The 18,106-nt window shown below is 35.4% G+C and overlaps 1 protein-coding gene across 1 annotated transcript in view; it reads left to right on the top strand.

Moving 5' to 3' along the window:
• Positions 1–12,174, top strand: part of LOC142341864 (coiled-coil and C2 domain-containing protein 2A-like) — a 145,852-nt gene extending 133,678 nt beyond the window's left edge. Inside the window, exons 28-33 of the mRNA XM_075393141.1 lie at positions 4,052–4,195; positions 6,172–6,276; positions 6,735–6,863; positions 7,085–7,143; positions 11,053–11,230; positions 11,942–12,174. Coding sequence (XP_075249256.1) covers positions 4,052–4,195; positions 6,172–6,276; positions 6,735–6,863; positions 7,085–7,143; positions 11,053–11,230; positions 11,942–12,148 — 822 coding nt within the window. The 3' untranslated portion in view covers positions 12,149–12,174. The remainder of the gene's footprint in view (positions 1–4,051; positions 4,196–6,171; positions 6,277–6,734; positions 6,864–7,084; positions 7,144–11,052; positions 11,231–11,941) is intronic.
• Positions 12,175–18,106: the final 5,932 nt, after the last annotated feature.

Raw genomic sequence — 18,106 nt, forward strand, 5'->3', positions numbered from 1 at the left:
TTTCCTTTTTTACAATTCAAAGAGTTTGGATTTCATTGCTCTGTCTTCTTTGTGACACATTTTTTATGACTTTCGTTCCCAAGGGGATAAACTGGGCATCCAGTTTCATTAGAATCCCTACGTTGACTGTAGTCTATCAAGTTCTTATTGTCCTGAAATTGGTGGGAATACCCAAATTCAAGTGGTCTTTTTAGCAGTTTTTGGGCCCCAATTTGTGCAGTTCGTTTTCTCAATTTTGTTAAATTGATTTCAAGATTTGCGTTAAATGTGCCTTCAATTGACGTGAGTCACAGCCCACGGAGGTCGTGCGAGAGCTAAAGTTTGTCTTTTTTGAGGTATAGGTATTGGTGGTAATCCCGACTTAAACACAAAAAATGTTAGTCAATTTTCGGTTCGACTGTTATGGCGAAATGAAAATTATTGAATGACCTGAATTTTGAGTTTTGCGCAACTTTTGGACGGCCCATAATTTGTTCTAGCCATATTAGCTTCCAAATTATTGCCAAATTTCATTGATTTCTGCTGGATTTTGGTGTCGCGTTTGAATCTTTGCTCTAAAGATATGAACGCCGATAATTTCAATAATGTGAACACCTAGAAAACCAAGCAATCTACAGGTTTTTTAATTAATAGCCGCTGTCAGCCTCTCAACGGCTGTTATTTAGGCGCTCTCCTTTTTACCATTCAGAGAATTTGAATTGTATTGTTGTGCTCGTTTTTTAAAGATCTGCTCCCAGTTTTTTTGACCCTTTCTTGACAATGACAGGTCACATTAGAGCAGTGCTTTTAATCACGCTGGAGTAGTAACAGGGGCGAATAGTTATAAGGCGTGACATTGTTTCAAATTGCTTTAAAGTCAATTGAGAAAAAAAATGTTCAAACAGATTTTTGATTTTTGAGAGCGATTTTTTTTGACCTGTTGCAATTTGACTTCTATTTTTGCTGTTTTCTCTTGAATTTCTCTCCGAATACTTTCGAAAGGCGATAGGTGTGCTCCTATAAGGCATTGTTCCGGTTGTTCAAAACAAACAAAAGGAGAATACAGGTTTTCAAGACTTAGACGCTATTTGTCTTTATAAAATTTGAGTGATTTTCTTTCGATTTTGCCTGTTTTCGTTACCTTTTTTTGTTGTTTTATTTTTTAGTGTCATTTAGTTTCATTCTCAATGACTTTCTGTTGAGGTTTATGCATAATAGTTTACTGATTTGAATAGAAATTGAACCGCTTTAACGGATTTGACACTCCTTGTTTTTAAATAATTTTTTGTTTTTTCGTCTTATCGTTCTTTTTATTGTTCAATAACTCAGCCTCATTATGCTCAGCTCCAGGTAGCTGCCTTATAAGTCTAAATGTTATACAATTGAAATTGGTTGATTCATATCGAACGTTTTTCACAACTTTGACAACTTAAGTTCAACAAATAATTATTATGGATTTCGCCGGTGTTTTTCGTTGTTTAGTATTTCTTTTATTAATGTTAGATCCCATTGGCCATTTTTTAGGCACTTCGGAGTTTAAATTTTTTGGTTTCAAAACTAAAGGTTTTCAACGAAATTGACGCAACTTGTTTTCGAAAATTTTCAGTCTTTCAGATTTAGCGAATTCTGGTAGGTACTTTTTTGTTCTGTCGCTTAGTCTCACTAATGATAAACTACTAGGTTCTCTAATTAGCCAAGTCTGATTCTATTTACGCGTTTCTTTCATAGGTAAGTTTTCCTGACTTTGACGCTAATTCTTTTCAAAACAAATTGTTTTTGAATTGTTTGTAATTGCGTTTTCCTGTTCGGTCCCTTTGTCATTGAAAACAGCCTCATTTGCTCGCCAATTAGGCATAATCCACAGAATTGGTTCAGTTTTCTTCGCATAGTTTTATTGACTTTATGAATGTTTGGTTAAATTTTATAAATCTTTTGATTGTCTGCCTTTGTTGCAACTTTTGTTACGAGGCCCCAGTTTTTAATTTATTGTGTTTTTTTTTCGGTTCATATATGCTTTCTATCTATTGATAATGGAAAGAATTTGAAGAATTCGGGTTTTCTTGGCATGCTTGAATGACTTGAATGCCAATGAAATTGATCGTAAAATTATGTTTTCGCAAATGTTTGTTCTTTGACTTCGTCTCTCAGTGGTGTTCTACAAAGTTAGCGTTTGCTGTATAAACTACCATTGTGTAAAGGGCTTTCGAAGGTGACCTTGTTTGACATAATAACTTCGATGACCCTATTTTCCTAAAAGAGAATGGAAATAAATTTGTACTTTTCTGTAGAGTTTTGTAATAATCGATAATATGGTTTATATTTTGTTCATTATCTTCTTTTAAGTAGGCGCTAGATGTTGTCTTCTGTTTGTTCAAATTTTTGAATTGTAATTCAGGTTTATGTAATTCTATTTTAATTCAGGACTATTGTAATTCAGGGCTATTTTTAAAAAAAAAATGCTTGACCTTTCGGTCACATTTTTCGTTTTACATAAGTCACTATTTTCACGTTGACGCCTGACTTACACCATTGGCTGTCGTGTCAACTTAATTGAGTTCAAATTTTGCTCAGCGAGTTACTTAATCCAAAAACGCAAACGATTGACTAAATTCGAATCCAACAAAGACATGGGACTCGAAGAGAAAATGGAGCGCTTGATAATTTTTGAACAAAATTTTATCTTTGGAATAAAGTATCCTGAAAATTGTGAGAGAGGGAATCATAGCAAGTTAAAAAATAACTAAAAAATTTTTACAGAGAAAGCACCAAGTAATACCATAAAACAAAAACGATAGAGGTTTTAGATTTTAAAACTTGAAAACGTGACAAGAATTTTCAATCATTGGATGATTGCTGTTTGTTTGAAGTGCACGTTAGTTTAACCAAATGCTTATGGCTATTATTAATTGCTCTCAAACAAAGTTTGTAGCAATTATTTTAGTCATGTCGGTCTTTTTATGCAATTTTTCGCTCGACCAATTTTTCGTCTGACGCATTTGAGTTTTCGTCCTCAAAAATGGGATAAACAGGTAGCGCCCAGCGGGCATTAAGTGCTCTTAGAGCCTTTCAGCTCATTAGTCTTTAAGTATGCGATTCGCAGAAACTGTTTTGAAGACTTATACTTATGGTGCGAAAGGCAATTCTTAGCGATTGACCCCTCCCCCCCCCCCCCCACTGTTGCCACCCCATCAGCCCCCTGGTACCCCCCCCCCCCCCGTTGCGCTCACGCCCCTTCAATTAAGCTAAAGCTAGCCTCACTAAACCGTGCCTAACTACTGAAGAAGCCAACCGCTCGCTGGTCATTTGAGACCAATTCGCCCGACGTTAGTCTGTTATTCGATTTCTGAGTTAATTGTTGATTTGATTTGTGTGCTTGCATCAACGTTTTTTTTGTTGTAGTTCGTTATGTACGTATGTTACATCTTGAAAGGAGCAACATCTTGGGAATTCAAGTTTTGATAAAAATTCAAAAAGGTCCGAAACGCTTGTCGAAGAGATAAACTACTACGACATAATTAATCGCTCTCAAACGAAGTGTGCTGCATTTATATTAGTCATGTGGTCTTTTGGAACTTTTCGCTTGACCGTTTTTTCGTCTGACTCATATGACTTTTTGTCCTCAAAAACGGGATGAACAAGGTAGTACGCGGAGGGCATTGAGGGCTCTTAGAGCCTTATGCCTAACCAGTGTCTAAGTATGCGATTCACCAAAACTTCTGAGGAGACAATTTCAAGGTGTGAAGGGCGGTTCGTAGTCCCTCTGTCACCCCCCCCCCCCCGTCCACCCTCGTCCAACCGGCGATTTGGACCCCTCTCGTCCAGCTCTCCCACGACCCTACCTGTCAACATTTGACCCCCCATCGCTTGATCCTCCTCACTCCGCTCTCAACCACCTGATGCATCCCTAAGCCACAGCTGGCTACTATCGAAGCCCACCGCTCGCCATTCGTTCGAGAACAATTTGCCCGACGTTAGTCTGTTATTCGATTTGTGAGTTAATTGTTGATTTGAGTTGTGTGCTTGCATTTACGTTTTTTCAAGTTGTAGTTCGTTATGTACGTTTTATTTTTAGCAATTTATGACGATGTTGGCTGGTGATGAGGAAGAACACGCTGTCCTGCTTTGTAATTACTTTCTTCACTTGGGACTGAGAGCTTATCTCCTCATGGGCAATGCGATCCCTGAGGGTGCTACTGCGTATGTACTCGCATTCCACGTAAGTTGACCACATCATTGATGTTTAATAGCTGTTGTAGCGAGCTATTATCGGCCTCCTCTTGGCTTTTTACTATTCGAAGAATTTGAATTGCATTGATACGCTGGAGTTTATTTGAGGACAGCTAATAGAAACAACAATAAGTGATCCAAATTCTTATCGCAGTATAAATTCTCGCAGTATGAATATCCAAATTCTTGTCTGAACAATTAGTAAACACTGATTTTTTACTTTTTCGGTCGTTTTTTCATGATCTTGTTGAAACTGCAGATCTATGAAAGCTATCGCAGCTATTTTCTCTCAATCTGCCATGTATTTTTAAGATACAAACTTTATTTTTTAACATACACACTTTATTGAGTGCGTCATTTGGATCAATCACATTTTTGGAATCGTCCATGCCTGAATTTCCACCTAATGAAGATAACGTGCTAGTGGGTGTCTAACACCTCGGTGTATTTCTAATTAAAGCTACATTTGTATTCTTTAAGAACTAGGAGGCGTTGTGTTCTCACTGATGTGTTCTGACAACAGCACTGTAATAAGCGGTTTTGTATATTTTCTCTAAAAACTGTTTCGGAACTCTCGGCTGCGATTCAATTTACTGGGCTATCATTAGATCTGTTTTACCTCATATAAATAATGAGATTAGTGTATTTTTATACGTTCTTACCTATTTTCTCTGTATATAAAACGAAACAACGAGGTTCGGTAATGTGCCTTTGCACATAATGTTTCGATCCCGCTCAACCAAGTTTTTGACTTAATTGTCCACCAAATGAAGAGATGGAAAACTTTGAAAAAATCACTTTTTGTTCGAAAATTGGTTTATCCATTTAACAAATTGCTTTAAGCTCTTACGACAATAACTCACTTGAAGGCCGTTAACTGCCTTTAAGGAGTGTAAGAAACGATACAAAGAAAAAAAATTAAATAAAAACAATAAGCATTACTTATGACAAAATTCCTATCAATTTTTATTGAAAAATTTAATGAAAAAGTCAAAATAGGCATACAATAAACATAAACTACACAAAATTACTTGCATTTCACCACAAAAGATATGGGACCTTTCTTTTTTGAGAATAATAACCAAGTAAGCAGTAAACAATAAGGGCCAAGTTGTAAAATACGTTTACACTTTTTGAAAACAATTAAATTCAAAGTCATGAAAGTGATTATCTATCAATTGAAATCATTCAATGGCTTCATTTATGCCTTCAAATAAAGCCATGGGGAACTGTCGCTATCCAGAATGTCATACGATTACAAAAAGAAAAAAATGAAGGCAAAAACCAAAGTCATTTCAATTTTGCGAGGAAACGGTGTCGAATCGTATAAGATCAAATTATATTCGCTATAAATATTGAATATAATCAATTGAGCCTTGATTCAATGTCATCATTGTGATATGTGACTTGTCATTAATGTGATGATCGGACAAGACAGACAAGAAAACCATTGTTTAAATAATAAACCATTATTTACGACTACATTAAATTTCACCTGAAAAACTTTGCGGCCTCTCCTTCCAATGAAAGTACGCTCAAAGGTTGCAGAAATAAGATTGAAAATGGCAAATATAAAAAAAAAACTTTAAAACAAAATTTTCAAAAGCGTAGGACATAAAAACCGTAAGCTTTCAACTGAAACCGCAACCGAAGTTAAGCTAGCGTTCACAAATCTTTAAACCTCCGTAACTCCACAGAAAACGCGAATTCAAAAAAATCTTTTCAATTTTAATTTCTTTCCTTGACAAGCTTTCTAATGTTACCACTCACAATCCTGTACGACGAATATGTCGATCGGCGAAAATTGAGTGAACAAACAAAGAACTAGGTAAATATATAGTTCCTTCCCCACTAAAGTGGGTCGGAACAACAAATTTTCTAGGGAGCAACAATTTTTGTCGGAGCAACAATGGGCAACGTGAGGGGGGGGGCATTTGAGCTGGGCATTTGGTTTTTCTTTTATAGGAGGGCAATCCAAGAATTTGGAACCCGTTCACTGGAGTCTGTTACACCACCTCAGACCCATTCTGTCCTCTTCTAAGTGTGGGGAGCCTCATAGACGAATCAAATGTAAGTTAATACGATTCAATTATGCTTCTTTGAGTCTATCGAACTCGAACGTGACTGAGCATTGGCCAGCTAGTGTAATCTAACTAATGATTTAACTACTTGTACTATAATACGAGATGAAATGATTTCATCTTCATTCAAAATTCGGATGTTTTCCGTTTGTGCCCCCAGTACGTTGTGCACCTCCCTGCCCAGTTACAGAGTACGTGTCATTACATAGTAAATCATTATGTGAAATATGGCACGTGAGTCTGGGGGTGCAAATAATATGCACCCACTAAGCTCTGGGGGCACAGACGGAAAAGGTCCCAAGAATGAATGATTAGAGAATTTAGCTTTTTCCAAAATTTATCGTCGCTATGCTGAACAAAATTAAAGAGGTTGCCCATTTGTGTAATTGAAATAAGATGGAGGCAGAAATGTTCAACAGTTTTTATACATTTTTGGAACTATTTAAGGTGTATGCGAATGTGCAGGCTTTTGATGAGCCCTACAGAGTGGATTTTAACATCAGTGATGAGAAGAAATGGAGACCATTCTTTGGTAGCAAGTTCAGAGCTCCTCCTTCGCCACTCGCATCTGTTCAGGTTAGAGATGCCTTTCAAAGAAATAACCGATTGAAGACAGTGATGGAAAACTTTGTCAATCAATTAATAAAAAAATATAAAAGCATTTTAGTCTTATTCGAAACGATGGTTCATGGGGTACCTTTTTTACCGAGTCCTGCTGAAATGGGGGAAAAATCGTCCTTAGAGAACGTGGCGTTTGAAGATATTGAAGAATGACTTTAAGCTAATCTATGTTTCAGCCGGAGTCTCTCGTTTATGAAGAAACCTCGGAAGACAGAAGACTGCAGATTCAAGACAGGTTTGTTTTTTTTTCACCTTCCATAATCTACTTACTGTTTTATGTAGTTGTGACCAGTCTTAAATAGATTAGCTAAAGTAATTGCAGAATTTTTATCTGGAAGATCAGATATGATGCTTACAAAGAATTTTAATCGTTTATGATATGCGATACTTATATTAATAGCCGCACATTGATAGCTTGGGCTAGTATTAGCCTTCTGTTGGTTTTTACGACTCGAAGAGGCTATTGGTTTTTTTAAGGTTTTTTTTTACCGGAAGTACTATTCGTTCAGACGAAGTTTTGACCTAAAAGCGAAAGCAGGTAAAATTGCAGTGTGAACTAATTTTTTTCTGAGCGGGAGAAGTTTTTTGATCATGCGCTTCGTTTCGTGAATGATTTTTTGACTTTGAAAAGTAGTTTTTGACTGAATGGCACATATAGATAACCGTTTTTAGCCGTTTTTTGGACTAAGTGGCCCAAAATTTTTGCTTTTAATTTGGTTTATTATGGAAATAAAGTTTATTCGATACTATATTGAAATGTCAACCTCGGAAATTGATTCCACAGTCCCTTTTGCAGAGCCTGAAAATGCGTTTCAAGTTGAAAATTGTCACATATTTCTTGATTTTTTAGTTAATTCTGGGCTTTTTTCTATTAATTTCTTCATTTTTGGATGTCTTAACCGTCTTTTGTCAAAAATCAGTTAATATGGCACCTTCTCTTTGATAATTCATATACTCTACGCCTCCTCCTACCTCGATGTATTTTTATTTTATAAAATTGTACATATGCTAATCCGATTTTCGTAGCTTTTTTTAATAGCCGCACAGCGATAGCTGGGGCTATTATTGGCCTTCTCTTGGTTTTTTTTTATTTCGTCGTCATGATTTTTGTTACCACCATATGACGTCACAGCCGATCTACGAATCTATTGCGGCTATTTTCTGGCAATCTGTCAGCTATGTTTTCAATTTTTCTCGGTTTTTTGTTCGAATTTTGGTTTTAATTACTAGAAATATACTTTTATATTACTAGAAATAACACAAGGGACATTAATTTCGTTTCAGTAACAATCAACCACTAGCGTTAAGTTCTTGAAAAACAGTTGAAATTTTTTCCATAAATGCAGTCTCCAAAATTTTTTGACCATCTTTTTGCAAAATGTTTCAATGTTTCTTATGTTTGATTTCTGCTTTTTCTTTTTTGTTTTGTTCTGTTCAGGAGGATAGATCTCTGTCTCGAATGGCACGTCGTCTTTTCTGTCTCGAATGCTGAACAATGAAATGTATTCGTTTTTCTTGATTTTTAAATTTTATTCTTTACTTTCAAAAATTGAGAATTTGTCTCTTTGTTACGGTGTTCCTTACATTGAGTCCATATTCTAGCTTTGTGTTATTCTAGCTTTTTCACCTACATTTATTTTTGTTATATTGATTTTTTCAGTTGTTAAAAAATTAAATGATTTTAGCTTTTTCTTAGATTTTTGTCATTTCTTTGGTTTGCAATTGATTTCTTTCAACTTAAGGCTAGTACTGAGAGTTTTAGAAAGCCTTTGCCAAAATTTCCCTTTATTACTATTTACTGCAATTTTTTCCCGGCCTTGGTTTCTTTTAAACGATTTTTTGCCTTTGAATTTTCTGTTGCGTATGTCTTTTCTATGATTAAGTTATTTTTTGAATTAGTATGAAATCATATTTAGAATGTATACAACAAGGAAGAATTCTGTCTTGTTTTTGTCTTAATTGCAGAATCTAATTGTATTGGTTTTCTGATTCGTGAATTTTAGCATTCTTTTTTGAAAAATTTAATTTAGTTTCTAAGATTCATCTGCGGTTTGCTTTCGCGATCTTTTTGAGATTAGAATCATGAATTATTGGAGGGCAATTGATAGTCCTGTCAGTTTTTCAACCTATCAGTATTTTGAGCATCCTATTTATTTCGGACTTTTTAACATTACCAAACGTTTTCAATAGTTGAAAATTTTGCTGCATTTTGTTTCTCTTGGTGACATTGGTTTAAATTTCACCAATTTTTAGATCAGACCTGGGGAGGTAGTGATTTAAGGTTTGAATACAAAAATTAACGGCTTCTGCTGCAGGTTTGGTTTTTTGTGAATTTTTGACGCTTCGAGTCTCTTCCGGCAGTCTTTCGGCTATGTTCTTTATTTCGTCGTCAAGGTTTTTGTTACGACCATATGATGTCACAACCACTTCAAATCTGCTTTTTGTTCATTCGTTCATGCAGTTTGAACTGATGTGCGTGCGTGACTTCATTTTTTGCCCTTTGTGGATTGAGATTTTTGTTCATTCGCGTGATTAAAATCTGGTCACAAAAATGACTTCCTAACTTTGAATTTGACTTTTATTTATTAATAGCCACGAAGCGATAGCTGAGGCGCTATTATTGGCCTTCTCTTGGTTTTTTACAATTCAAAGAATTTGAATTGTATTGGGGCGCTGTCTTTAAAAGATCTGTTCAAACATTTTCATTTTTGAAGTGAAATTGGAGAAGTTTTTTTGGTCACGCCGAAACAGGAAGTGGAGCGAAAAAGCGAGTGGTTTTGCGGCATGAATTTTTTTTTTACAATTTTAAGGTAGAGTGAGAAAACGGTGCTGGAACAAAAATTCGCTTTCTAGCTAGTTGTTTTTTTGTTCACATGCGGCAATTTCTTTAGTTTTTACCGTTTTACCGATTCTTGAATCGGATTTTTTTAAAACGGTTTTACCAATTCATTCATAGTCATTTCTAGGCCTAATTTTTTGTTCGTACCAAATTTCAGTTTCTCGTTAGTGGTTTTTTGTTCACATGCGGAATTTTGACTGATTTTTTTGTTTGTTTTTGTTTTCTGCTTTTTTCAGAAATGTTTTTCCTAATTCACTCACAGTACGTTCTATGTCTAGGTTTTTGTCTGGTTAATGAAAATTTTTTGAATTGTATTCCAGGACTTGTCCTGCTATGTTTTTTATTTCGTTGTCACAATTTTTGGTACTACCATATGACGTCACAATCACTTCAAATCTGCTTTTTGTTCATTCGTTCATGCAATTTCAACTGAATTGCTTGGTTGAGGTTATTTTTTACTTTAAGTGGAGCGAGTTGTTTTGTTCATTCGCGTGATTTTAATTTGGTCACACGTGGCTTACCTCACTCTCAAAAATGACTTCCTCACTCTGAATTTGACCTTTTCTTTACTTTAATTCAAAGAGATAAGGTAAAGTGAGTGTTCATCACTCTAATTGAAGGTTATTTAAGAGCAGCTTATAGAAGCAGTAATAAGTTATAAGATTCATAATCAAAATTTCAAGATCTCCTTTTCTAATGAAAAGAACATTTTTTTTTTAGTTTTTCTGTCTTTTTGAATCGTTTAGACTGCAGATCTACAAAGCTATTGCGGCCTTTTTCTGGAAAGCTGCCAGCTATGTTTTTAATTCAAAGAGATCAGGTCAAATGAGTGGATGTCACTCTAAATGGCGGTTATTTGAGTGCACTTAATAGAGGCAGCAATAACTTATGCAGATTCGTAATCAAAATACATCTCAACCTTCAATGAAAAGACAGATTTTTTTGGTCTGTCTTTTACTCTTTTTTGAGACTGCAGATCTACGAAGCTATTGCGGCTGTTTTCTGGCAATCTGCCAGCTATGTTTAAAAGTTATTATTGTTTGAAAAGTTAGCGTGTGGAATTTCTGTCGGTCTAATAAGAATATAACAAGTTAGGATCCTAGCTAGTTAGTAGATTTTTCATAGCTCATATAATAAAATTCTTTAAAAACGTTGTTGTAATTCCTGGCGTCGCGATGCGTGCAGTGAGATAAGGTAATTTGTTGCAATCGTTGAATTTGCAAAATACTCGAGTTTAGCGAATAATCATGACATTTCCTAGTAGTTCGATTTGACTTTGGGTTAAGTATTATGTAATTGTTACAGAATTGAGCGGAAAGTGCGTGACAAACTGATGGAATGGAGACCGAGGTATGTGACAAGGTGGAACAGACATTGTCAGATCAAGTTCAGAGACCTCCTTCCTAAACTTGAGAGCAGTCGCACCTCTTCAAACAACCAAAAGCATCAGGAGAGCCTCAAGGCCATCTTAGATCAGCACCAGGCTAGTACTGTTTAACGCTCTATTCTGTCCCCCTCCCTCTGCGTGTTTTTTATGCCCCCCCCCCCTCCATTACATTCTAGGTGTTTTAAAATAGCATGTTACTATGTAAAAAAACAGCACGGGAGCCTGGGGGCGTAATTGATATATGCCCACTAAGATTGGGGGGGGGGGGGGGGGGGGCAGAATGTATCCCTGTTCCCAGGAAGCTCCCAGGAAGCTTGATCAGCGTTTTGTCTGAACATCTGACATTTTCTTTAAAAACGAGATTAAATTGGTAAAGCCCGAGAGCACTATGTTGTACAGCTCTTAGAGCATTGGTATTAGCTAATTGCACCCTTCTTTAAGGTATAATTTAATTATTTCAAGGTCAATTTGAAAGCTATTGACCATCCCCCCATCCATTTCGTTGCACGCCACTATTTTTATATAGGTATTGGCACGTGCTCTGTAACGGGGGGGGACGGATGCATAAGATCCCTTAGCTTCTACGAAAGCCACCTCCGACTGTCGTTTGGTAGCAATCCCTCCGACATTAGTCGGCTTTGTTTGTTTCCAATAGCCAGAGGAGTCATTTCCAGAGACAAGATGCTGAAGAGATTTTCAAAATAAAAAGCTTAATGAAGAGTTGCCCCAGTTGAACAATGATAATGAAAGAAGACTTGATTTTAGTTCTCAACTCATTTGTAAATTGTGACTTACTCTCTATATTAGGTAAGTGGGTTCCCAATCAACATGCCCCTGACCACAATGCAGGCCATTTTGGATGAAGTGCACAGCACAGGTGTCCATCTGGCCCCGGGAAGTGATGTGGAATTTGCCCTGGCTGTCTACTTACATGCATACCCCAACTCTGTCTTCTCTGTATGGGTCTATGTGGCATGCCTTAGTCGCAGAAGCAGCGCACCTCCACAGGCGTAGAAATCCCCCTTGTGGTAGGGAACTCCCCCCCCCCCCCCCCCGTGGTAGATTGAACCTGCATAATTGGCATTTTTATGCTTTTATAATGGTATATACAAATTGCTATGGCTAGTTCGATCTCTTAAGAGGCTGTAAAAACCAAGTGCAAAAACAAGCAGCATTTTGTCCACATTTGGCAATGAAAACAAAAGTTTTGTTCAAGGGAGGAAAGCGGGACAGTTCCTTTAGAAACATTAGACACCATTTACCGTGATTAATTGATTGTCGGGGGTCTCTTACAAGACTCCACTAGTTTCAATTTTTAGTGAGCTGCTAAAAAACTGGTCTATTTCACATCAACAAGCAAATAAACATAATTGTACATTTGGAATGTTTGAAGTCAAAATTTGAATATATAAATTGATTGAGTTTCATCAGCATAGAATTTGTAAATATCTAAATTGTCAATATGTACATTTTGTTAATACAATTGCCAAATATAAAAAATAATTCAGGAAAATTTTTGATCGTTCGCCAGAGTTCATTCGACCAACAAAATATGAAAACGCGTAAGAGATTTGCAGCGGAAATATTAATTTTGCCTCAAGAACATCACGCCACGAAGGCATGTCAGTTTATCCCGTTTCGGTACCTAATTTCAAATTATCAATTTAGATACCGTCTTAATTGCTCTCAAACGAAGCTTGCAGTGATTATATTAATCCTGTGATTTTTTGTTTGACCGATTTTTTGTTGCATTCTTCTAACCACAAAATCGAGATGAACAGGTAAAGCCCAGAGGGCATAAAGTGGAGAGCTGGCTTAGTGCCTTCCTAGTCTGTAGGTACGCGCTTCACCGAAACTTTCGAGGCGAAAAATTCATGGTGTGAAGGGCGGGTTTTAGAGTTCAATCTACACACCCCCCCCCCCCCCCGCGCCTCTTCACTTCCCACATTTCATCCCGTCAACCCTCCTCCGCCTGGCAATTTGGATCCCCATAAACCTCACTTCCCCAGGAAAATTTACGAGAGCAACAGGACGGCATGTGTCCTCGTTTCAATTTTTTTATTGTCGAATATTCTGATAGCTGCGAAGCTGTAAGCTGAGTGGAGCTATATCGCAGTGTTCGCTTTTGATAGCCGCGAAGAGAAAGCTGAGGCTATTATTGGCCTCCTGACTCGAAGAGGAGCATTGGTCTTCTACCGGTCTTTTTTTTAAATGAAGTAGATTTATTTGTTCATGCGTCGTTTTCACCTAAAAGCGAAAGTGAGAAAAGCTGTCATGCTGAACAGATTTTTGCTGAGCGAGGAAAGTTTTTTGATCATGCGCTGCGTTCAGTGAATGAATTTTTGGCTTTGAAAAATGTTTTTGATAGAGAGGCGCATTGAGTGGCGCAACTATTTGTTGTAATTAGGATTTTTTGTATAAATAGTTTTTGATCGATGCTGCATTGTTAAATGAGTTTCTGAAATTGAGAAAGAGGTTTTGCATAGCCTAATAATTCTTTGTCTCGAAAGTAAAATTGGCCCAATTCTGAATTTTAATGTTGATTTTTGGATTTTTCTCATTTAAATTTCTTCATATTTGCAACTTTGCGCGGAGTTTTTACTGAAAAATCAAAGTATATGGCAAAGTTCGTTTGGCAATGCGGGCTTTGAACAAATTTTAAGGCCTGGAGTTTTTGTTTTTTAAAATTGTACACATACTAATAATTTTCGTGCAATTTTTGTCCAATTTTCTCTTTTGTTTATTTTTAGCTTTTATTAGTAGAAAAGTCTTTTTGTGCACAAGTGGTCTAATATTGTTTAATTAAACAGTCAATCAATTTTTAATGTTTAGTTTTTGAAAGTGAATGGAAATTTGTTTCTTAAATAGAATTAAGATATTATTTTTAAATGATCTTTCAATGGTTTGAAATTATTTTGTAAAATATTTTAGTTTCGCGAATCTGTTCTTATAAAATTAGAAAGAAGGTTGACTGTGTAAAGTTTTTCAGCCAAGATTGCTAAATAAATAAATGCACATATGTTTCAATCAATAATATTTCGGAGTGTGTTGAAAACACGATATAAAAGTAAAGTCAACGCCGAAACAATTTGTTTCGGTCAAACGGCTGAAAGAATCCAAGATCATAGAGAAGAGAGGTGAAGAATTTTTTAGATCACTTTCTGACAGAGCGCGAAAAAAAGGAGTAGAGAAATTTTTGCTAACCAAGCGAGTTTTTTTAGATCGCGTAGAGGCTTTTCAAAGCAATTTCTTTTTTAGCACCTCCAATTTTTTCAACCAATAGTGCCTGATAGACTCAGTTTTCAACTTTTTAAACTATTTTGCACTCTTTACTCGTAGTTTCTATATTTTCATTTTTATAACATTTGCGAAGTTGTGTGGTTGTTAAGGGTTACTTTAATTGTTCTGGTGGTCTTCCATTTTGATCGACAGTTTTTTCAGATTTTTTTTAAATTGATTAAATTCATTCAATTTTTTGCCAATTTTTTGTGTGCTATTTATGGATTTTGCCTACCTGCTCTGATCTTACGCCTCTCAAACTTTTTCTTGATCAACTCATGAAATTTTGGTGTTGTTTCTTTGAGGCGACTCTTCAAATCAAGCCATGGCACTTATCACTAAAAATAAATTAAACAATTTTTGATTTTTCAGGTTTTTTCTTGGCAGTTTCCATTAGTAGTCTGATTTTTCTTGCTTCTGTTTTGGATGAGCGTCTGATCTTGCAGAAAATTTATGAAAAACTTCCGTCTAATAATCGGTGTAAAGAATCTTGAAAGCTAAACATCTTGAAAGCTAACTAGAAACTTGTTTGATTCTATTAAGTAATTTTGTGATTTTTTTGTTGGTCTTTTTTGTTCTCTTTAATTTGTGGTTTTTTTAAGCTACGTCAAACAAGGAGTGGTTGACTAAGGTGAGAAAACATTTAATTAATTTTTTCGCGTTTTATTGGTTTAGAAATTTTAGCGTAATTATAGTATTTTTTAGAGAATATTGTTTTTGTGTTTTGCCCGTCCTCATATCCTTTCATTTTTTATGAACCCATTTTGCAAACTTTTCTGTTAATTGCTAATGTTTTATTACAAACTACTTGCTATTAGAGAGTTTTACCAATCGTTTTTCCTTTTGGAGTCGCATTTAAACAATTTTTTTCATTTGGTGTGTCAGTTTTCGTCAGTTATTTTTCTCGGGATAATTTTCCTTTTTTCTCAAAGGTTCATAATTATCTAGAATGCGTTTAGTATAATTATAAAGGTGCTTCTGGAATTCTTCCGGCTACGTTTTATTTCGTTGTTAAGATTTTTGTCAAAGCTCTATGACATCAAAATCAATTTAAATCTGATTTTTGTTAATTTGTTCATGCAGTTTTAACTGAATTGCGTGCGTGACGTCTTTTTCATTCTTTTAACAGCGAGTTTTTTGTTCATTTGCGTCGAAAAGTTTTTTGGTCACACGTGTTTTACCTCTCAAAATGACTTCCTCACTCTAAAACTGATTTTTCTTCACTTTATTTCAAAGAGATAAGATTTCAAAGAGATAAGATCAAAGAGATAGAGATTTTCTGCACTTTATTTCAAAGTTCCACTCTAATTGAAGGTTTTTTGAGAGCAGTGGGTCGAAATAGCATTAGGATGAAACATTTCCTAAAAAAATATCTCGCCATTTAATAAAAAAGGACTTTTTGGTAAGCTTCCTTTACTATCTTTTTGCGATTGCAGATCCACGAACCTATTGCGGCTATTTTCTGACAATCTGCCAGCTATGTTTGTTTGAATTCCAAAAATTTTGATTCTAAATGGGCGCGGTCCTTTCTAAGACCATATGCCGCTGAAGCAAAGGTGTATTTCGACTCGAGAAAAGTGCGTTGACTCTGAGGAAGAATACTCGGATTCGCTATCTTCAATAGATATCTTCGCTATCGCCCAAAAATTTTTTTTGGAGTGCGTTTTTCATGTGTTTGGGTTTGTTGACTTTTAGTATTTATCACAAGACTTTCATACACACTGAGGATATCGAGATGTTTAATTTAATAGTCATTTTCAAGTCTTTTTAGTTGCTGTAAATTGTAAAGTAAAAGTGAAGCCGTTAATATTGTTGGTTTGCTATCAACGCGTACCTCTTCATGATAATCAATTACAAATTTTTTTCATTTACAAGCAAACACGTGCTTACTTTGTTGGCGGTAAAAATTTTTTTTAGAACTTTCCCTCAAGTAATATTTTTGTTTTTTATATTCTGTTGTTTCATGATCCTCATTTTAATAAAACTCATCTTTTGGATGTCAGGGATGGAATTTCTTTAGAATTGACAGCTGATTACTTTTGTCCTTTTTGTTTGAATTGTGCAAAATGGCTGAGTTGTTTTCAATTTCTTTTTTGGTTTCAAATCCTTTTCCGTCAGTAGAGGTGTCGCGATCTTGCTCAACGTCTTTTGTTGGAGTGTTGTGACTGCTTTTTTGGAGAGCTTGGGCATATTTTTCCTGATAGTGGCTTCGGCATTGCCATTTACCACTAGGCTTTCATTCACACTGAGAATATCGAGAAGATTTAAGTAATTGTGATTGTCAAATTTAGTTGCTATAATTTTTAAATCAAAAGTGAAGCCAATAATTTTTGTGGTTTGTTATCACCCCATACCTTTTCATCATCATCAATTACAAACTTTGTCGACTTTTCAATCAAATCAATAAATTTTTCAGCACCTACATACTTTGTTGGTTGTAATAAATAATTTTTTCGAATTTCTCTCAAAGTTTTTTTTTTGTATATTCTGTTGTTTCACGATCCTGTTATTCAGAAATCTCCTCTTTTGGATGTAATGATCAACATCCCTTGAGAATTCACAGCTGAGCATTTTTGTCTATTATGTTTGTATTGTTCCAAAATGCTGAATAAGGAGAGTTGTTTTGATCTTTTTTTTGTGGTTTCAAGATCTACTTTATCGTCGGTAAATATGACACTATCCTATTCAACGTCTTTTTTCGATTTTGTTTTTTATGCGTTTGGGCTTCTGATTGGTTTTGAAGGGTGACTCTTTTTTGGATGATTTCTGTATATTGGAACTGATCGCAACTTTGGCATTCCTATTTGTCACTAAAATCTCATTCACACAGGATATCCAGAAGTTTAAAGTAATTGTCACGGTCAATTTCCTCTGGTTTCCTTAAATTGTAACGTAAAAATGAAGCCAATAGATTTGTTGGTTTGTTATCAACGCGTACCCTTTCGTCATCATCAATTACAATCGGTGTCGACTTTTCAATCAAATCAAGAACGGTTTCTGCACGTACATACTTTGTTGGTGGTTATAAAAATTTTTTTCAGATTTTCCTCTCAAGAAAGACTTTTTTTAGTATTCTGTTGTTCCATGATCCTGATTTCACAAAACTACTCCTTTGGATGTTATGATTGAAATCTCTTAATAATTGATAGATGAGCACTTTTGTCCTTTATGTTTGGTATTGTTCAAACTTGCTGATTGGTAAAAGTTGCTTTGACCTTCTTTTGCGGTTTCAAATAGTTCTTTTTGAGTGTTTTTATGTGTTCGGGAAATTGATTGTTTTGAGGGGAAGCGCTTTTTTTGTGAGGACTTTTGTAGGTTTTTACCGATCGCAGCTTTGGCATTACTAATTATCACTAGACTTTCAATCACACTGATGATATCGAGAAGTTTACATTAATTGTCATTGGCAAGTTTTTTTGGATGCTTGAAATTGTAAAGTAAAGAAAGTAAAAATGAAGCCAATAAAAAGTTGGTTTGTTATCAACGCGTATCTCATCAAAATCAATTACAACCCTTGTCGACTTTTCAATCGGATCAAGAATTTTTTCTACACGTAGATTCTTTGCTGGTAGTAATTGATAGATTTTTCAGAATTTCTTCTCTCAAGAAAGACTTTTTTGTACTTTCTGTTGTTCCTTGATCCTCTTTTTCATAAAACTCCTCTATTAGATGCAATGATAGCAATCTTTTAAG

The sequence above is a fragment of the Convolutriloba macropyga genome, chromosome 6 (genome assembly GCF_964194025.1).
Source record: "Convolutriloba macropyga chromosome 6, txConMacr16.3, whole genome shotgun sequence".
Classification (NCBI taxonomy): domain Eukaryota; kingdom Metazoa; phylum Xenacoelomorpha; order Acoela; family Convolutidae; genus Convolutriloba; species Convolutriloba macropyga.